This window comes from Panthera tigris, chromosome B2, assembly GCF_018350195.1.
Source record: "Panthera tigris isolate Pti1 chromosome B2, P.tigris_Pti1_mat1.1, whole genome shotgun sequence".
In the NCBI taxonomy this organism is placed as follows: domain Eukaryota; kingdom Metazoa; phylum Chordata; class Mammalia; order Carnivora; family Felidae; genus Panthera; species Panthera tigris.
The window spans coordinates 121,348,218-121,370,514 of record NC_056664.1 but is presented as its reverse complement, the minus strand read 5'-3'; the positions used below and the strand labels follow the sequence as shown (position 1 = coordinate 121,370,514).

Here is a 22,297-nt window from a genome sequence, read left to right as displayed (position 1 = left end):
AAGAAATCGTGTTTCTCTTAGCAGTCATTATTTCTATAGGTATATGCACATGCACACACACACACACACCCAAACTCCTGGCAACCACTAATGTACCTTCCGTCTCTATAGGTTTGCCTGTTCTGAACATTTTATATCAATTGAATCAAAGAATATGTGGTCATTTATAACTGGCTTCTTTCACTTAGAATAATGTTTTCACAGTTCCTCCGTTTGTAGCATGTTATCAATACTACTTTTTATCGCCAAATAAAATTCTGTTGTACAGATATATTACATTTTGTTTACCCATTCATCAGTTTATAGACTTTTGGATTGTTTCCATTTGGGGGCTATTATGAATAATGCTACTCCAATCATGTGTGTACCAGTTTTTGTTTAGGCGTATGTTTTCATTTCTTGAGACATATAGGAGTGGAATTGTTGGGTGATATGATAACTCTGCATTTAACATTTTGCACAACTACTAAACTTACCCAAAGTGGCTGCACCATTTTATTTTTTTTTTATTTTTTTTTTACATTTTTTTTTAATATATGAAATTTATTGTCAAATTGGTTTCCATAAAACACCCAGTGCTCATCCCAAAAGGTGCCCTCCTCAATACCCATCACCCACCCTTCCCTCCCTCCCACCCCCCATCAACCCTCAGTTTGTTCTCAGTTTTTAACAGTCTCTTATGCTTTGACTCTCTCCCACTTTAACCTCTTTTTTTTTTTTTTTTTCCTTCCCCTCCCCCATGGGTTTCTGTTAAGTTTCTCAGGATTCACATAAGAGTGAAACCATATGGTATCTGTGTTTCTCTGTATGGCTTATTTCACTTAGCATCACACTCTCCAGTTCCATCCACGTTGCCACAAAAGGCCATATTTCATTCTTTCTCATTGCCACGTAGTACTCCATTGTGTATATAAACCACAATTTCTTTATCCATTCATCAGTTGATGGACATTTAGGCTCTTTCCATAATTTGGCTATTGTTGAGAGTGCTGCTATGAACATTGGGGTACAAGTGCCCCTATGCATCAGTACTCCTGTATCCCTTGGATAAATTCCTAGCAGTGCTATTGCTGGGTCATAGGGTAGGTCTGTTTTTAATTTTCTGAGGAAACTCCACACTGCTTTCCAGAGCAGCTGGCTGCACCATTTTAGAATCCTGTGTGGTAATTCTGTATTTAACATTTTGAGGAAATTGTATATTTAACACTTTTCCAAAGTGGCTGTGCCATTTTATATTCCCACCAGGAATGTGTAAGGGTTCCAGTTTCTCCTCATTCTTACCAACACTTGTTATTTTCTGTCTTTCTTAGGATAGCTATCCTAGTTGGTGAGAAGTGGTATCTCATTGTGGCTTTTGATTTGCATTTCCCTAATGACTAACGACATTGAGCATGTTTGATGTGCCATTTGTATATCTTGCTTAGAGAAGTGTCTGGTCAAATCATTTGCCCATTTAAAAAAAAAATTGTCTTTTTAATATGCACTTTTTAAGAGTTCTGGATACAAGTCTCTTATCAGATAGATGATTTGCAAATGTTTTACCCCACTTTGTGAGTTGTCTTTCCACTTTCTTGATGATGGCCTTTAAAGCAAAAAGGTCTTAATTCTTGTGAAGTTCAGTTTATCTATTTTTTCTTCTGTCACTTTGCTTTTGGTATCATATCTAATAAACCATTGCCTAACCCGACACATCAAAGATGTACTTCTTCTTAAGATTTTAATATTTTTAACTCTAACACTTAGTCTGTGATTATTTTCTTTTTTTATGTGTATAAATGCTATGTGGAGGTATAACTTTATCCCATTGCATGTGGCCACCTAGTTGTCTCTGCACCAGTTGTTGAAAAGGCTGTTCGTGCCCCATTGAGTGGTCTGGGCGCCATTGTCAAAAGTCCTTAGTCTTAAAAGCAAAGTATATTTCTGCAGTTTCTCATTTGTTGCAACCAGGATAGTAAATTTTGCCAGGTATCTAAGTTTTTTCTTCCTTAAATCCCAGCCGAATTTTTATGTTGTTGAAGATTCATTCCTTTTTTCCATTAACATGCTTTAGTAAGTATTGTGTGTGTGTGTGTGTGTGTGTGTGTGTGTGTGTGTGTGCACGCGCGCACACACACGCACATGTGTGCTTGTGTTAGAACAGTGAATAGGCACATTTTGTCATAGGAAGATAAATGGTAAAAAAAAGGAAACAAGGTAATTTCAGACAATAAGTGACGTAACAATAAAAGTAGATTCCCGAGACAGAGAATGCCGGGGGAGTGGGGGACGGCTGCCCTCAAAGTGTGTTCATAAAAGGCCTCTCTGAGAGAAACATTTGACAAGGAGCTAGTCCTGTCCTGGAAAATCCTCATCTGGAAATATAACTGGCAGAAAGAAGAGCACTGTGTGTAAGTAGTAATCATGAGCAAGTAAGGAGAAACGGTGTTTCGTGACGAGGTTGGAGAGGTGATCAGGAGACCATGCATGCCTTTTAAAATGCCTGTAAGCATGGTAATGCAGGGGAGGAATGATTTCCCTTCTCTCCTAGGTTCTGTCCTTCTAGGTCTGATGGTTAAGTTGACATAAGAAAGATTAATAAAAGAAAAAAATCTAATTATGCACATATGGGAGCCCCACAAAGATATGAGACTACAAGCTGCAGGCAATTGAGGCTTTTATAAACCATCCTTAGTGTAGGAAAGGGAGGGATAGGGATATAGGGCTGCAAAGTGGGAAGGCAGCCGTTCCCAGGAAAGTGAGAGGAGGGACTGTTAGGTGAACAAAGCCTGCCCTGCCACGTAGTTAAGTCCCTCCAGTGAAAAAGGTCTCTCTGGGCATAGCTCTCTTCCTAGTAAAGGCCTCCTTTTTAAAGTACATTTCCTGGGGCACCTGGATGGCTCAGTCGGTTAAGCATCTGACTTTGGCCCAGGTCATGATCTCACGGTTTGTGGGTTTGAGTCCCGCATTGGGCTCTGTGCTGACAGCTCAGAGCCTGGACCCTGCTTTGGATTCTGTTGACTCCCTGTCTCTCTACTCCTCTCCCACTCATGCTCTGTCTCTCTCTCTCTCTCTCTCTCTCTCTCTCTCTCTCTCTCTCAAAAATAAAGAAACATTAAAAAAAATTTTTTAAGTACATTTCCCTCATTGAAGGGTAGCTTCTCTACCTGTTTTCAGAGCTTTTCCAGTGTCTGCAGTTTCTGAAAATAATCCTTATGCCAAAGAGGCGTATTCGAGGGTGACATATTCTGCTAAACCTTCAGTAAAGAGTTAGGTGTTGTTTTAATCAGAGAAGCTGTGATGGAGGTATTAAGCTGGGGAGAATGTGAGAATAGATTTTAAAGGGAGTAAGTCTTCAAGCAGATCAGTTAGCTGACTTTCATGGTTGTCCATGAGGAGATGGTACCTGGACTAAGGATGGTGTTAAAAGATAAACTGACACCTATTAAAATTTTTTTAGAGTTTATTTGAGCAAAAATTTATTTGAATGGCACAGCGTCAAACTGGACATGGTTAGAAGTGCTCCACTGGCAGGAACTGAGGAAAGACTTTTTATAGAGAAAAGGCTGAAGCAAAGCAAGGAAATTAGAGATTGATGATAGTTTAAAGCCCAGTTGGCCATTTGTGATTGGTTGTCCTTAGGTTTCAACTTTGTAACCTGGAGGTATTTACAGGCTTAGGTTGGGCTTTGCTTCCATAGCCTGTAAGGCCAGGCGCCATGGCATTAGAGCTGCTTGAGACTCATCGCCTCCTGTTTAATTAATTTCACAGTGGCAATAATGAATTTGCAGGCAGTGGACAGATTCGCAATATATTTTGGAAGCAGATTCAACACAGCTCAGCGATGGATTGGATGTGGTGTAAGTGAAGGAAAGAGGAAAGATGGCTTCTGTGTTGCTGCTTGCAGCAATTGTACGGATGCTAGTAGAGCTTTGAATGAGGTGAGGAATGCTGGCGTGGAGGGAGCAGATTTTAGGAGCAGAGTTTTGGATGTGGACGTAGTTGTGTGGTAGGTGTTTGGACTTCTGAGTCTTGAGTTCAGGAAAGAAGTTAGGGCTAAAGCTACATTTATGTAAGCTGTGAGATTGGATAAGATCTCCCGGGGAGAGGTAGCTAAAGATCTGAGGCACGGGTCCAGGAGAAGCGTATGTCAGAGAAGCCTAGAGGAGAGTATTCCAAGGAAGAGAGGTGATAAACTATCACGTGTGACTGAGAAAATGAGCAAAATGAGGATAGAACATTGAGGATTGTATTTGGCTGGATGGTGTCCTTTGGTTACCTTGATGGAAACTGTTTGAGTAAGTGGCAGAGACAAACGCACAATTGAAGTGAGTTGAGGACAGAATAGAAGTCCATAAATTTTGATTGGGAAGCAGAGAAACAGGAGCTGAAGAGGAATCGTCCGTGGACAACATTAAAGCATATTTATTTGCTGATTGGAATAATTCAGCAGTGATGGAGAAGTGGGTACTGTACCACAGAAGTGGTCATTGCTGCCCTCAAGTCCTTGAAAAAGTGAGAGGGGATGTAATCCTGAATACTAGTGGAGGAGCTGGCCTTAAGAGAAGGGATTTTTCATCCCGTCTGATAGGCCAGTAGGTGGAAACTGGGTAGATGCTTGGATACAAATTTGATGATGGGAGGTTGTAAGAGTGCTCATCTGATTGCTCCAAGACAGGAAATGGTATTAGAAGTCTTGCATTGCTCTGAATTGTGATAGCCCTAAAATATCGGTGTATGAGTTTACAATTTATGGATTTCCTTGCTCTTTTCCTTGGCTTAGAGTTGGATTGAAGCACATCAGAAATGGTGTTGCCTGGAGTCTGTGTCCATTCAGCTCTGTGTTATTCCTCACAAACGGAACTAAATCTGTTTTTCTCCTGTTTCCGGACATAATTATATCATACCTGGCATGTGTTAGAATTGGGCCTATTCTTCCTTAAATTATAATTCATATTGGCTGTCTTTTCCAGAATGAAATTATGAATTCCCTCAGAGAGAAACAACTCTCTTTCTGCCTTCTCCCGTTCGTTCGTTCCTTCCTTCCTTCCTTCCTTCCTTCCTTCCTTCCTTCCTTCCTTCCTTCCTTCCTTCCTTCTTCCCCCTCCTCCTTGTTCTCCCTCCCTTCTTTCCTTCTTTTTCAGCTTCACATAGTACTGCCTCCACCTCTAATCTTACATTTCTGAATCTCCACACTCCTCTGTGAGCTTCTCAAAGCTATTTGTTTTTTAAATTAGTAATATCACCTGTCCTAGATGAATATAAATGCAGCCAAGCTGAAGTTCATTGAATTATGTTTAGCAGAATAATGCTGTAAAGGTAAGGTCATAATTAAATTATAATCTAATATATCTTAGAACATAGTATTCACTAAATAAAAAGGTTTAAAAAACGGAGAATCCAGAGATGATAATTTTTATAAATCTCCTAAAAAAAAGTTTGGATATTTTCATCATGAAGAGATAAAAATTAAGTTGAGATTTTAATAGAATAGTTGTTTACGCTTATTTGGAGAGTTTCTTTCCCAAAGATTTGTTTTTAATGCTTAAAATTATTCCTTTATGGCATTCCAAAACTCGAGAAAAGCAAATTAAGTGTTGTTATTTTGACAGTATTTGGGAGACTGGCCTGACTGTAGGAGTGGTACAGGCCAAAATAGGCCACTAAAAGAAATTATGTAATTTTATTCCTGAAAGTTTTAGAAAACAAGAAAAACCCCTTGTTTTAGGAAAAGCCAGTTTTCCTCCCATGTGTCTCCTTTACTCTCGCTCTGCCACCAACCTTCACAACACTTCTGGTACCAGATGGGCTGTGGTTTTTTTCCCACACCAAGCAGTTCTCTGCGATACAGGATGTCCCACACTATAACTCAGTTGTAACATTGTCCACCTGAGGATAGCAGCAGATCGGCAGATTCCACAGGTTTAAGGACTCAGTCCCACAAGACTTCACGTGCCACCACACCTCTGACATTTCAGGTGCCAGTGTGGGTCCACATTGTTACCTGTGTTTCTGACCAATCAGCTGTAAATTGGAGGGTCCCAGGCCAATTTTCCTCAGGTTCAGTTAATTCCCTGGAGCAGCTAAGAACAATTTACTCGTTACTGTTTGCCAGTTTATTATAAAAGGATGAAGGATACAGGTGAACATCCAGATGGAAGAGATGCAGAGGGCAAGGTGTGTGGGAAGGAGCTGGAGCTTTCATGATCTCTCAGGCGCAGCACTCCCAGCACGTCCACGTGATCACCAGCCTGGAAGCTATCTGAACCCCATACTCTTGGCGTTTTAATGGAGGTTTCTTCAGGTAGGCATGATCAGTTACAATTCCATTTCTAGCCCCTCTCCCCTCCCTGGAAAATGGAGGGGGTGGGGATGGGCTAAAAATTCCAAGCTTCTAATCATGGCTTGATCTTTCTGGAGACCAGCCCTCATCCCAGAGAACACCAAAAGTGACTTCATTAGAACAAAAGACATTTCTGTCTCCCAGGAAATTCCAGGGTATATAGGAGCTCAGTGTCTGGAACCAGAGTCAAAGACCAAGTATTAGAACAAAAGATCCTCCTAGTACTTTTATCACTTAGGAAATGACAGGAGCTCTGTGCCAGGAACTGCAGCCAGAAACCAATATTTTTTTTCTGTTACTTCACATACCTATTTCTAGATTTAAATTGAGTATTAAACCATGAAATTTAATGTATTTTTTACTTTCAAGGCTTTCATTCTACCAATTTTTATCATTAAAAGGTTACATTTGAGAAGTCTTGAACACAGTTATTACCACCTTAGCTTTGGGTAGGTTTTTAAACATGCACTGCTTTCACATTTATATTACTTCATTTGACTTCTGTGCAATTCTTATTAGTTTTATAGGAGTTATTTATTAAAGAAAGATGAACAAAAACTGGTTCTTACCCTCAGGAAGATTACAGTCAGGTGGATAGTAATTAACCAAATAATTAAGCACACCAAAGTGTTACCACTGCTGTGATAATACAGTATGATAATAAGATATGAGACATGGTGGGGAGACAAAGGAGGGAGAGGTAAGTTCTCCTGGGAGAATCTGAAAGGCTTTTCACACATGATATAATACTCGAGCTAAAGCTTGAAAAAGGAGTTGGCATCCATCAGGAAAGTGGAGGCAAAAGGAAAGCCCCTTCCTGGAAATGGAACGGTATGAGCTAAGTGACAGGGACATGAAACAACTTGGCATGTCTGCAGAGTTATACACAGTTTGTCGTAGCCAACGTAGGAGAAGGAGTGATAAGGTTGAGGAACTAGGTAATTATTAGAATAGAAAGCTTTGTATGCCAGGATGAGAATTATGGACATTATCTAGTGGAACAACTGATGATAGGTTTTAACCAGAAATGTTAGTAAAATTAGCATTTCAGAAAGATTATCTTGTTAGTAGTCTAGAAGAAGAATTAGAGATACAGGAGATAGGGAGACAAAGCAGGAGACTATTGCAGTACTTTGCAAGCAGAGAAAAAGGCCTGAACCAGAGCCCTGACTGGAGACAAAGAGTGGGGTCAGATGTCCAAGCATCTAATTGACCTAGTGACCAACTCTGTGGAGTGCGAGATGGTCGTGTAGGATGATGTCCACCCTTGTGGCTGAGGCAACTAAGTGGATAGCAGTAGCTTTCCCTGAGAAAGTAAATAGTGGAGGGAGTTAGTTTAGCTTTGAACTTAATGTGTTTGGAAGAGTTTTGGATTTCAGAAACGTCGGCATAGAAGGTAGATGAGGTGATGAAAACAAATGTTACCGCCTAGGGTGACCTTGTGGTGTGAGGGAAGAAGAGGGCCCAGTGCGTCTAACAGGCAACGCTGATAAGCAGTGTTGGCAGGATAGCCCACAGAAAACAGTTTTCCAGAAACAGAGGAGAGTGACTGGCAGTGTTAGAGATCTCAGAGGCTTAAGTGAATCTGCTAAATCAGCCCAGTTGAAGTCTTGGGTGACTTTAACTTCAGATTTAGTCTTCTGGTAGAGAAAAGCTTCATTGTGCTTGGTTGAGATTGAATGGTTGAGTTATATGGATAGCAGTTATGTGCTATTTTTCATGGAGTTTGGCTTTCAGTGAAGCTTAAGGAAATTATGGAATCATTGTGAGAATTTTTCATTTTTTGCTATTTGTTTCTAGACTGAAGTAGAAAGATCTATGCTTTTTTTCCTATAGGGAAACAGCCAGTGGAGAATTTGAACGTAGAATTTGGAAGAGCTTGAAGTATCCCCAAGGGAGAGGCACCAGGGTGGTTCAGTCAGTTAAGTGTCGGACTCTTGATTTCAACTCAGGTCATGATCTCGAGGTTCTTAAGATCGAGCCCTGTGTTGGGCTCCACGCTGTTAGGGTGGATTGCGATTCTCTCTCCCTCTCTCTGCTACCACGCACGCACTCTCTCACTCTCTACCAAAATAAATAAACTTTAAAAAAAAAGGTATCCCCAAGGGAACAGATGGAGGGATTAATGTTCAACAGAGGGGCACTAGACGAAAAGAGGTGAAGGTGGATGTAAGAGCTGTATTCTTTGAGAGGTTTGAAAATGAGGGTTTCAGAGACTTGAAGACCAAATTTTCTCTGTGAAGTAAGGAAATACACTGAGAAAGGAGGTAAAGTTTGGAGAAAACCAAAGACATTGAGATAAATTGACTTTGACTAAGACGTGTTGGATAAATGGTTTGAACTAGCACTACATCTTAATTTTTAAGCTTTGCATGGAGGAATCATATCAGTTATCTTTGAACTACCAGTCCTTGGTGTGTGTGTGTGTGTGTATATATATATATATGTATATATATCAGAAGTTCAAAAAATCTTGATTAAATACTGCAAAATAAAACTTCGTTATGACTGATTCAAATTTGAATTCTGGTTTTAGTTCATGTAGCAGTGATGAACTGATTTGGGGGGAGACTTCCTGGCACCTTACCCTACTGTAGAAATTTCTCTTCTGCACGAACAGTGTTTCTTCCTGATCCCTCACTTTACTGTGGTAGCTTATATGGAAAATACCTAGGAACCTAGAGCTCATGTTTGAATTTCTCTTTATGACACCACAGGCTACTCATTTGTTAGGTTTTACTACCCTAGAAATCACAGGAACTTAAGCTGCTTTAGTTTATCATATGAGAATGTTAAGATACCGGACTGACTTCAGTTGCCTCGAGTCTCATTGTGGCTCAGGTTTTCTCTTTCACTTGTTCTTTAATACTGGGATTCTAATATTTATAACAGACATTCAGTTTGCAACAGAACATTTCCTGGGTATTGGGCGCTTTTTTTTTTTGCAACCAGAACTGTCTTCAAATGAAAGTATTATCTGCATTGTTGTTCCAGTGTAATGGAAAAAAATAGCCTTTTTAGAGGAAGGAGGGGACACATTTGCAAACATAAATGTATAGACCATATTATCATCTTTCAAGTTATAATTTAAAAGCAATTTGAAGTATCTCCACAACTTGAAATTTTAAAAACAATTCTACTTCATGTGTATGTACCATATAATCTAAAATCAGCTAAAATGATGAGGTCTGTAAATACATGTGAAAATGAGTGTTATGTATCTCCCAAAGGTTTCATAGTTTAGCTAATCACTAAACAAGAAACTAATTGTTAGCTTGTTCAGTGTTGTGCACTCAATTTGAGGTCAGGATAATGACTTTTTTAATATGAAAATTAACCTCCTCTAGCTAGAGAATTAGTATTTGCATATTTTGCCCAAAGCTGCTTACGTTCAGAAAGAGTTAAGCAAAAGCATTTTTGTGATTAACTTGGCCGAAGTTCAGGTGATATGTTTTCCTTTTTACTATTAAGAATTTCATTTAAGTTTTTATGTTTTTTAGTTCTCCCCAATTTGGAGGTATTAAACTGACTTTGGCAGACTGTGGTTTTTGCATGAAGCAAGCAGAAAAGTGTGTTGTGAAAAGAGGGTAGATTTGTGTAGGGTAGACTATCTTAGCCAACCTTTCTGTTGTTGTAAAACTATTAAGCAACTCTTTTCCACAGCATATATTTCAAAAATAGATATTGCTTCACTCTAGTTAATGGTTATTATTATTTTTCTCCCCTTAAGTAAAGTAGTGAATATGTATAGGCTAGCTTTGAAAATACTTGGAGTGCGAATTTCAAGTCACTATAATAATTAACACCTATCCAAAGCCTTGAAATCTGCTGTATGTTGCTACTTACCACCTCATAGGTATTAGATAGTCCCTAAAGAAATGTGTTGAGAAAGAACAGAATTTTTAAAATGCCTAGGAAGAATATGTGAAGTCTCTGTTTAGCAGAGACATTGAAGTATCCTATTCTAGCTTCCCCGGTGTTCTTTTTGGTTTTAGCACAAGTAAATATTTGAAGAGGAAGACTAAAGAAGCCTGTAGTGTGCGCGTGTGTGTGTGTGTGTGTGTGTGTGTGTGTGTGTGTGTGTCTGTTTGCGTGCGTGCGTGCGTGCGCGCGTGTGTGTGTGTCCCCAGCATACACTTGTTCCTTTGGACCAGATTTCAAAATGCATTGTTTGACATGTAGGAAAAAACTTTATAAGAACACAGAAGTAAAACTGAAAATGATTCTAAAAAGAGAAGTGGATTAAATAGTTAAGTGATAAATATATATCATTGTGTATAATATTTCCATTTAAAAGCATAGCACTATGAAAAATTTACTGTATCATTATAATAAATTACATATTCCTAATTACTCTTACTTCTAGTGATGTTAATAATAATAACTAATATTTCTATAGCACTTTATATTTGTATAGCACTTTATGGCTTCCTTTTGCCAACATACTCTATTTCATATATTTTTTATTTACTATGTTATCCAGTGCTTTATGTTTTGCATACATAAATAGCACTTTATAATACCAATTCATCTTTATTGTTCCTCCAGCACATTCCCAATGAAGCATGCATACTATTTTTATCATCTTCACTTAAAGATGGAAATAAAACTCAAAAATGTGAGATGATTTCGTTGACACTTTAGGTATTGTATTGATGTAAATAGTCACCATTAATGTTGCTCAACGTTTCATCATGGCTCCTGATAGAATTTTTAAAGCTGGATAATTTTTAGCACTGATGCAGTATTTGACCCTATTTTGAAAAATATTTTTGTTTTTTATAAAATGACATCATGACAGTTTACAAACTTTAGAGCTATACTATTATATGGTATAATATATAATTTTTTTTGCCAAATACGTAAAAGCCCTTTACTTTAGGAGAAAAGTTTGATACACCATTTACTATCACTATTTGAAAGAGAAGCATTTACAAACATTATATGAATGATGAGTCAGATAAAGGACATGCAGGAACCACAATCTACTGCTATGTAGAAAATCAAAAGGGAATTTTTTAATATTAGTACAATAGTTGTCCTCTGATTATTTTTTAAAAAGAGCAAGGGAAGGCAACTATTTTCATATATTAGTATTTATATGCCATAAACTATCATTTAACAGTTTGGCAATTCACAGATTATATTTTACAATAAATTAGAAATTCAAACTTTAAAATTTTTCAGAATTAGATCACATTTTATCATGATTTCTGAAAATGAAGTCATTTCAAAAATAATAAAGGTATAATGATTTATTAATAACCAACAAGAGACTAGATCATTGCTGAAATTAATTATAAGTTGCAAGATAAATTTACTAATATACATTTAACACATTTGGTGACCTGTTCTTTATTTTCCTGCATAAGCTGCTATTATCATGTACTTGTTACAGGTTTCATTTCTAGAAGACCATTGTATTCAGACAGTGGAAACTATTCCACTTGGCAGGTTAGGTTACAGCTGTGTTACCTGTGTCACCGTGATGTATGAAAACGTGAATATTAGAGGTGTTTTCTGTACAGTCTCTGAAAAGGAAGTACCTGCTATTTCACAGAATGTTAAAGAAGTGTGGCTGTGAAACATTCTCACTTTCTTAATTGAAAATTAAGGGGGCAGGTCATTTTTAATTTTTGCATGTCTTTGCATAACTTTTAAGACCACTCTGTTATTGGGGCACCTGGGTGGCTCAGTCAGTTGAGCATCCGACTTCGGCTCAGGTCATGATCTCACAGTCTGTGAATTCGAGCCCCACGTTGGGCTCTGTGCTGACAGCTTGGAGCCTGGAGCCTGCTTCAGATTCTGTGTCTCCCTCTCTCTCTGCCCCTGACCCACTTGCGTTCTGTCTCTGTCTGTCTCAAAAATAAGTAAACATTAAAAAAATTTTTTTAAATAAAAAAAAGACCACTCTGTTATTAATAATGTCAATTCCATGATAAGCACATTTGTTTTAGTAAGGCAGATTTACTTTATAGTTCTGCTTTCATTACCACTGTATTCCTTTCTTGATAAAAATTACTCTATAAACTTTAAAAACTAAGCATATAAATCGTTACCACTTGTTTTGACCAACATGTGTCCTGGTTTGCATTGTAAGCAAACATTTCTCATCCAGTTTTTGCATCAGCAACCCAGGAAATTACACTTTGGTTCTGATTTGCCTTTCCTATTACAGGTCAACAAAAATCTCTCATTTACTTCAATGCCAGCCTCCTCACAGCCGTCTAAGGTAAAGCAGTCAGACATGCTGGCCGCTCATCAGATTCTTCATCAGTTTGGTTTCACTCAGACCGGTGAGCCCCTTTTCTTATTTTGAGTACTCTTTTAAATGTTCAGATACTGTTTTTTTAGAAGATGCCATTTATTTCACTTGAGAACTGTAGCTCATAGCATTGTAATGGTCAGTTCTCATATTTGAGTTATGTTCTGGCATTTTTTTTTCTTTAAAATCACTGAAGTTATTTCAAAAGCAAATTTGAACCTGGTAAATTTAATAGTAGATAGCTCTCAAAGCTCTATTTTGTTGAACAGAAAATAATTTTAAAGTAGCAAAACATGCATTTTAAATGTGTGATATTAAATCTGATTCAGTTTCCCTTGGATAAAAGAACCATAGTTGATGGATAATCCCATTTTATAATTTCAAGGAAAGCCAAGGTAGAATACATTTGGGAAGAAACAGGATATAGAAATCTACATAAGTCACTGAGTTGAAACGAACTGTACAGTTGCAAATTTTTAGGTGAATGTTTTAAATTTATTTGAATAATATTTTCAAAGGATGTCAACGAAAAAGCATCAAGGTGAGAAATGTGTATTTTGGGTAATTAAAGAAGACTATTTCTGTTTGTTGAGCTGTATGTTTTGACAGTGTATTTTCTATTGAATTCTTTTAGAAAGATGAGACAGCTGGGAATAACAAAATGATTATCTTTGACAAAGAGATTATAATAAGAAACTTGAGCTTGAAAAGATTAACATTATTTACAAATCCAGGGACAATACTACTTTTCTACTTTAAAAGTATTCGGAGTTTACATATACAAGCTGTTTTAATATAGTTGCATTTTAATATTGCTGTATAAGTTACGCATTACAGTGTGAACATACTTAAATTAACAGTTCTTATATTCAGTCCTGGCTGTGCCTTTTATTACTCTTATTATATGAGAACTTTAAATCTTCATTTGAAAAGTGGAAGTGATGTTTACATTAGATATTGGTGAACTTCAAATCACATAGCACATATGAAAACACTTTGTAAGCATAGGTACCATATGAATATAACATACTTATTAACATGATGAATGTATATACACTAGCTGTGAAAATACTTTCAATTCTCATTGCAAATCACTATAATAATTAAGTTATCTCAAACCTTAGAAATTTTAAATTTCTAGTGTTTTAGATGTGTGCCAGAAGTTGGAACAATGGCATTAGTAATTTTTAGGCACAATAAAGGGCACACTATGTGCCACCCCTTTAGACTCTTAATCCCTACACCCTAAGTAGATACTTAGTTTGCCCTCAAATCAGGTCATTTTAATGACTAGGAAAGAAAGAACCTATCTCTACCACTTGATTCCTGTCATCCAGATGCTTCAGGATCAAATCTGGTTAAGTTAATGTATTGATTAAAACTCATTCAAGTAGTGTCAGCCAACAAAGTGAAGATGATAGATGAAGAATTCTTCCCTTTTCTATAAAGGGAAAAATAGGGATAGATAGGAAGCCTTTTGAAATGGGAAGAGGGATTGCCACTGAGACAAATAAAGGAAAAAGGAAAGCCAGATATGATAAAGGCCAGTCTTTCAGACTTCACCATTATACATAGGATTTGGTCCATTTACCTTCAGCTTTCCATGGCCTTGAGTGTAGCATTTGTATCCTGCATCTCTCTGTGTATACACTATCTTAGAAGCATTACCATTAAACCATATGATAGATGGTAACACTGCTTCACTTGATTGTTTCAGTTATTAATATGCCTGACCTCATTTTAAGGCATAGCCTTCCTATAAAATTTGTTGAGGTATCAATGTATGGAAAAATTATAAAAGCAGAATATGGAATCCATTGCAAAATGGCCAAATTAATCCATTTCATTCATTCAGAAGTGTATCTTTGTGGGAAAAAAACTATGCAGTAGGAAACAGGTGAACTAGTTTCTACATCTGGCTCCATTTCTAAATAACTGTAGAATCCCAAGAAATTTTTTCAGGCCTCAGTTTTCTCATCCCTACAGATAAATGAGGGCTCTGAATTTAAAGAGTTTCTGTCTTAAAAATTCTATGATGCTGTTCTGTATTCAAATGAGCCTTAAAAAGGGATAGTTAAGTGTTCCCCACTGTACAAAAAAACCATTAGAATCTAAAATATAAGACTATAAAAACAAATGTAGATAGAATGTTTAAAAATAAAAATCTTACTTGAAAACCTCTGTAAACATTCAAGTCATATCTGTAGACATTTGGCTTTGTACAGTATAAAGAAAAACTCCTTAACACACAGCTAATCAGGATGGACCCTCTAGCCCTCATGCTAGGAGGCTGAAGAGCACAGGTTGGTTTGATTTACGTTCTATAGGAGTTTCTGTGCTGGAAGGCTAGACTCCAAAGCAGGTTTATGGTCTGTAGTAATTTCTGTTAACTCTTATTCAGGGTAAGTTCTATGTAATGGAGACTGCTAGAAAAGTAACTTTTTCTTCTTTGATTTGCATTCCTCGGAGTTTCTAGAACAGTGCCTTTTTTCATTCTACAATCATTGTAAGTGGCTCCATTGTTGAAGATCCTTTCTTAAATGGACTAAATATTATAGTCTCCACTCTCAAGCAGCTTACAGTCTGATTGGAGACAGTAGTGAGTGTGGACCAAATTATGTCAGCATTGGATAGATTATAAAATCACAGTGTAAGCAAAGCAGGACTGGAATAGAGACAGACCGAGCAGCTAAGAGTTTTCTCAGATTTTTCTATGTCCAAATAGAATTTATGCCACAAACCCCGCCTTCCATCTCCACTTTCCCTCCTGCACACACACTGAGGCTTCCCAATCCCAGCGCTCCAGCCACATTCACCTAGTTGTTAGGTGAAACTAGGAGTAAATTTTTAGTCATCTTTTTTCCCACCACTTCCTACACCTCCACTCTTGTTTCTTAGCTTATTCTCCCTAGAGCAATGTGATTCTTTGAAAAATGAATTGGAAAAAAAAATGAATTGGAGCATGTTACTTTCCTGCTTAAAGCTCTTAAATGACTTCCTATCACAATTAGAATGATTCCCAGAGTTCCCACCCTGTCTTATGAAACCTTTCAGAATCATGCCCCTGTCTTCATGTTGGCCTCCTTAACAGCCGGGGGTTAAGGGACCATGCCAAGAGAGCCAAGAAGCGGGTAACCAGATCTTTGCTTTAAAGACAGCTTTGCTTGGCTAGGGGGGTTGACTCTTAGTTAGCTGGAAGAAATGCTCAGGTGAATGTACTTAAGAAGAACTGAGTCTGCGAAGGTAGGTGGGGGTCAATTTGTGTCCTACTGAAGAGTTCATATTTTATTTTCTAGGTAAAATAGAGCTGTCCAAAATGTGTTTTTAAAAAATACGTCTGGTAACTGAGTGAAGAATGGGTTAGACAGGAAAAAAGCTGGATACAACTCTTATGAGATCCTTATTTCAAGAAGTATTCATTAGGCTATTACTCTAGGTTCTTAGTTACAAAGGAATAAATCAGCTAATTCTATTAATCCTGTTAAAATTAAAACTATAAATCCCCCCAAAAAATCTCTTCCCAACTTTTATAAGAATGAAAATTTTATAATTTTGTCAATTACACTTTAATAAAGCTGGAGGGAACAGAACAAAAATGTAATCTTAACATTTTAGGTTAAACTGAAGGTTTATAGCTCATCATGCCTCACCATGTAGAGGACACGTTATACTGCATCTCAAAACTGTCTCCATACTTCTTTAGTATATAATGAAGAAAATCTCTAAAACAATAAGAGTAACTTGTGTTTATAAAAAAAAATTATGAAGTGCTTTCATATACATTCTCATTTGGTCTTCGATAAAACTTTCTTGGAAGTAGGGTAAACATTAAAATCATAGGGCATGAAATCCTTCTAGAGCATCTAGGACGTTAAAACTTTGGCTGCTCAGCCGTTTACAGTGAAAGGGAGAGGCAGAGAGGCTGGCTTGACAGAGTCCATGTAGCTGGTAGTGTCTTAAAACAGTATCTCCTCGCTCCTAGCTCCGTCCCTCTCATACTACCGTACCAAACTGCCTACTCCTAGAGGAAGGCACGAGTGTAGGAGGTGGAGCGGACTGCCTTCTCGATTCTGTCCGTGAGGCTGGCCCTGGAGCCACTCCTTCATTCCTGGTCCGTTGACCTCCCACTCTGCCACATGGTCCCTCTGGCTGCAGGTGTTCTCTTTTGTTACCAGCTTTGGGGGTCTGTAATCTGTAGAATAATAATCTGAACAGTACTAACTCTGTGCTAAAGCTGAGGTGAAATGAAGGTATTTCCTAAGGATTGACGAACTTTTACTTTGCTTTCTTTGACCTTTAAATATAATTCTGTGTTTGCTAGTTGTTAGATTTGTTTTTAAGGTTTAGTTTCAGTGATACTGTGGTATTTAAGTGTGCAGTCAAATCAACAGGTTCTCTGCAGAGAAATTTTGTTCTGTGATAGTTTGTCTCAATCCCAGATCCCATTCAGCCATCTCAAGAGTACTTATTATGGAAGTAAATTTTAAAATGTGGATTATTTAGTAAAAAATAGAATTAATTACTGTTATGGGCAGCAGAAATTAGCAGGAAGTGGCTCATTCTACTGGCAGTGGGATAGGTGGTGTATCATCTTTTCATGTTTATATTTGAAGGGCAGCATGCTTCATTTTTATGTATTTAGTGTTTCTTTTTTTAAGTGTATTTATCTTGAGATAGAGAGAGAATACAAGGTTATGTGGGGGAGGGACAGAGAGAGTGGGAGAGAAAGAATCTCAAGAAGCAGGCTCCACACTGTCAGCACAGAGCCTGATGTGGGGCTCAGACTCACGAACCATGAGATCATGACCCAAGGCAAAATCAAGAGTCGGATGCTCAACCTACTGAGCCACCCAGGCACCCCTTATTAGTGTATCTTTTCACAGCATTGCTTTAAGTTAAATTTATTTCATATTCAATAGGTAAGTTGAGTCATACAAAATAGGACATTTTTTAATGTGTTTATTAATATATCTCTTTTCATTGTAGACTTGGAGTTTGATAGGGAAGACCGTGTGACATGGTTTTTAAAAACAATCAATAATAGCTCTGTCTTGTCCATAATTTGGTTGCACTTTCCAATAGCCCATATAAACATATATTAAACTTTACAAACAACCATTTAATCTAAGTTTTTATCATATCCTAAACAGGCAAAGTATCTGATTTAGACATTATCATAAACTGATTCAGATGGCTTCAGTATTGGTTAAGAGATACCAAGTTAACTTTTGTGCATCTACATGTTTAATATTTGAAGAACTGGATTTTTTCCATTGATTTCGCATGCCTTTGACAAGTAGACACTTATTCCCTTGACCAGCTCTTAAAATTAGGAGCCACTTTCCAGTTAAAATTAATTTTTATTCTTTTCAAGATTTCAGTATTTCCTAAGGTTTTAATTATTTGCAGAAAAATGCAAAACTTATAATACCACTGAAATTTAAAATGAATCCTGGACCCTAGTTTCACCAGAGATTCTGTAATATCATTATATAACCCATCATAGAAGGTAGATTACATCCAAGTTGGAAACGTGACACTTGTATTTCAGAGGAAGGGAAAGAAAACATGTTGGCAAAAATCGAGAGTTACAATGACTCTGCGTAAACACAGCTGATGGTAGAAGGGGGTTTCCATTTTAAGGAAGGTAAAATGAGCTTCAAAGAACTCTCTCATGTTATCAGAATTGGCAGTTTTCTCATAGTATTACTTAATGAACTTTAAAGTGTTAATTGAAAGCATGTTTTATTGAATTCTGATAACAGACTTCCAGAATTCCAAGATTGCGATTTGGGTGGTGGGACAGGTGACAGGAATGAATTTGCCATCACAGATAAAGATGTCTGCAGAATTAACTGATTTTCTATAGACACATGTCCTTAAATGTGCTTTATGGTACTAAAAAGAATCAAAAATATTTTTATTATGCAATGTTTTTTTAAATTTTTTTACGTTTATTTATTTTTGAAAGAGAGAGAGCAAGCACGAGTGGGGTAGGGGTAGAGAGAGGAGAGAGAATTCCAAGCAGGCTCCATACTGTCAGTGAAGAGCCTGATGTGGGGCTCAAGATAACGAACTGTGAGATCATGACCTGAGCCGAAATTAATGAGTTAGCTGCTTAACCGACTGGGCTCTCCAGGCACCCCTATTATGCAGTTTTTAAAAGCAAGAATTTGTTTTCCAAAACAACCAGTTTTCTGAATTCAGTACATGTACCTTATGGTGCAAAAAGCACTGCACTAGACCTAGGGTCAGAAGGCCAGGGGAGCTGGGCCCAAGCCCTAATTGTGCCACTGCCCAGCTGTTTTCTTGGGTAACTGCCTTTATCTCTCCAGGTGTATTGTGTCTGTTTTCTACTTCATTGTGAGGATCAGAAAAATATTATTAATACTTTGAAATCCATAAGAAATTGTAAGAATAAACAATATGAGATTTTATAGGAGAGTCTTCTGATTTTTTTTTGTTTGTTTGTTTGGAATCATATAATCTGTATTGTGGCCAAAGGAATGGAGGAAATCTTATTTCAAGACATGTTTTAATAAAATGTGATAAGTGATGATTATAGAAAAAAAGAACACGTCAGAGAGGCAAATAATGGTTGTAGAATTTTTAGAAGCATGCCAAAAAAGACATTAAGATGAAGTAATTTTAAGAAGAAAGTTTTCAAACGAGCGTCTCAAACTTAAATAATCCACTGGAATCCACTTAACTTTGAAACTTTGGTTTTCCCCATAAGTACGAGTCAACACAAAACCCTGGAGGTGTGGGACTATGTTCATATTTGGATTTTTCTGGACACTGAGCAAATGACCTTGATTTCATGAATATTTTTTCTTTAACAAATCACTATTTTATATTTCCCTACCACAAAGAATGAGATTTTATTTGTTAGATTTTTTTTGTTGTTGCTTGTAATTGGAATATCTAACATTGATGTTTGATTGTTACATTAAAGAATTAAGGTGCCATTTTAGTAACCAATATCATTATTTTTACTAAGTAATTCTCCAGTGACCCAAGTCAAGCCCTTTGTTTTAAATTTTTTTTTTTTAACATTTATTTATTTTTGAGACAGAGACAGACAGAGCATGAACGGGGGAGGGTCAGAGAGAGAGAGGGAGACACAGAATCTGAAACAGGCTCCAGGCTCTGAGCTGTCAGCACAGAGTCCGAAGTGGGGCTCGAACTCATGGACCGCGAGATCATGACCTGAGCTGAAGTCGGCCGCTTAACTGACTGAGCCACCCAGGCGCCCCAAGCCCTTTGTTAAAAGAATAAAACTTATCCTTACTTGTAACAGAAGCCCTTATACTTCCTCAGTAATAAATATCATTTGAATTAGTAAAGTGTTTCTAATTGTGTTGATAACAAAGTATAATCTATATATTTATCATTTCCTAATTTAAAAATCATTTTATCAACTCTAGTAAATACTAATATACTTAATGAATGGTTCTTCGTTCACATGGATATGCATTTCGTATTAATGTCCCCATTGAGTTACTAAATTTTTCCTAATACCCTCTGAAGAGAGAATATGAATGCAAACATTTCTCCTCATTTAAATCTGTTGATTTGAATGAGCTTAAATTTGTCCATTAGATGCTAGCCAATTATTTTCTAAGAAGCTACTTTATATGGTATTTATATTGTGTATATGGTTCCAACCTTATAATTTTCAACCTTTCCCCCCATGTGTTAAAAATAAAAAAACTTTAAGCTTTCCTTTTATTTTTTTAACTCACATTTGTGTGTGTGCGCGCATGCGCATGTGTTTTGTTTAAGAGCCTATTAAATTTAGTTGTTGAAGTATATTGTAGTACTTACCCAGTGGATTCACTTTAAAGGTGAAATAATTATATTAACATTCACTGAAAAATAAAAAGAAAGCCACTAACTATAAGAAATTAAAATGAGATTCTACTGATTTAATAAATATGAGAACTACCTAATTTAATCCTAATGCAGCCCAAATACATGCCAGACCTTTGAATTTGCATTTTATAGATATTCTGATGTTTATCTTTTACAAAATTTTCCAATTGATGTATTAAGAACCTTTTTTTTTTATATTTTGAAGATTTATAGAAGATACTTGTGTATAGCATCCTTTTTTAAAAGATCACATGTAAATTTGAGAGCTTAGGCAAAGTTAAACAGCTACTGTAGTATGGATGGCTCTGAAATATGAAATTCAGAAGATACTTAGCCTCAAGCTTGTGTAGCAAGATATATATAAACTAACCACTTTGGTCATATATGTGACACACATGTAATCATTGCTATGCATGAGCTTTCATTTCCTGAAAAAAGCTTCTGTATTTTATTCTCCTGTCTCATTTTGGATGACAGCATTACCATTTTTCCAGTAGAAACTGTGGACCCATCTTTGAGTCCTGTCCTTTGGCTAGTTAGTCTCAGAGCCCTCTCTTGATTCTGAATCTTTCTTAATTCACCAACTGTCCTTCTGATCTTTATGGTCTCTTTCTTGTCCTGTTTGTCCCTTTTTTTCTGGTGTCAGAGTTTTGTGGATGTCATTACGTCTTCCTAATTCTAAATAAAGTTCTTTTCTCTGAATTGATGTTTTTCTCCTGTGCTCAGTTTTTTCATCTGTTTATGTATCCTATGTTTTTGTTTCATGCCAGTGGTTTTTCCTTTGTTTCTGATGATCATTGGTGTTTGTCTTTTTTTTATATGAAGGACTGGGTACAAATATGGTGTCCCTCTTCTGTGGTGTAAATAGCTCTATAATCTTGCTATTTTGTTCACTTTAGCAGAAAGTATTGAGGACTTTGTATATGTGGCTAAGACATATTAACTGGCAGCTTATATTCAGGGTAAGCAAGCAAGATAAATGAGTCCACTTGTCAGGCTGTCACACTCATTGCCAGAATGAGAAGTAGGGCAACAGTATTCACTGTAGAAGTCTTCACTCTTCCCAAGTGGTATGTTCAATAATATTTTTAGGGACAATTCCACTGATTTATTTTTACTTTTTAATCTTTTTTTGTCTATGGTTAATGCTCGGCAGCATCCATTTTATGTGGGATCGATCTGCGGCCTGTTTAGGCTAAATATTTTATATATGAACCTTCAATTATTTCTCCTGAGTTTTGTTTTGCCCCCTACGAAATATGCTTTTTCTGTGTCCACAGGTCCTCAGTTTCACTGTCAGATAATTCTGTATCTAGTGCAGCCCACCATAATGTTTTCAGATATTTCTAATCACTTTTCATCTTCTATAAATTTATTGAACTTTCTAACCTATTTTTTTTCAAGCTCACCAGTGACTTTCATGTTGCTCATACAAGTCGTCAATCCTGTTTATGTTACTTGACCTATAAGCAGCACTTGACACATTCGATCTCTTCTCAATATACTGGTTTCTGGGACACCACATTCTCCTTTTAACTTTTATCTCATTAGCCACTACCCTTCATTCTCTTTTTGCTAATTCTTCCTCTTTTCTTCCATGTCTTATCACATGGTTCCACAGCAATCTGATCCTCTTTTGTTTCCAGTATTTATGTTCATTTCCTTGGTGATCTCTTGACTAAATAAAACTTCTATACCAGTGTCTTATCTTCAGCCCAGACTGCTTTTCCAAACTGTAGATCTGCACAGTCCAGTACAGTAGCCTGTAACCTCATGTGACCATTGAATACTTAAAATGTAGCTAGGGTGATTTGGGAACTGTTTTTTATTCTATTTTA

General features: G+C 36.9%; 1 protein-coding gene across 8 annotated transcripts in view; it reads left to right on the top strand.

Moving 5' to 3' along the window:
* Positions 1–22,297, top strand: part of AHI1 (Abelson helper integration site 1) — a 204,110-nt gene that overhangs the window by 81,329 nt on the left and 100,484 nt on the right. For all 8 annotated transcript variants that reach the window (XR_006217876.1, XM_042987191.1, XM_042987189.1 and 5 more), the window contains one exon: positions 12,498–12,615. Coding sequence is in view for 7 of the 8 variants with exons in the window: in XM_042987191.1 (XP_042843125.1) it covers positions 12,498–12,615 (118 nt within the window). In the remaining variant the exon portion in view is untranslated. The remainder of the gene's footprint in view (positions 1–12,497; positions 12,616–22,297) is intronic.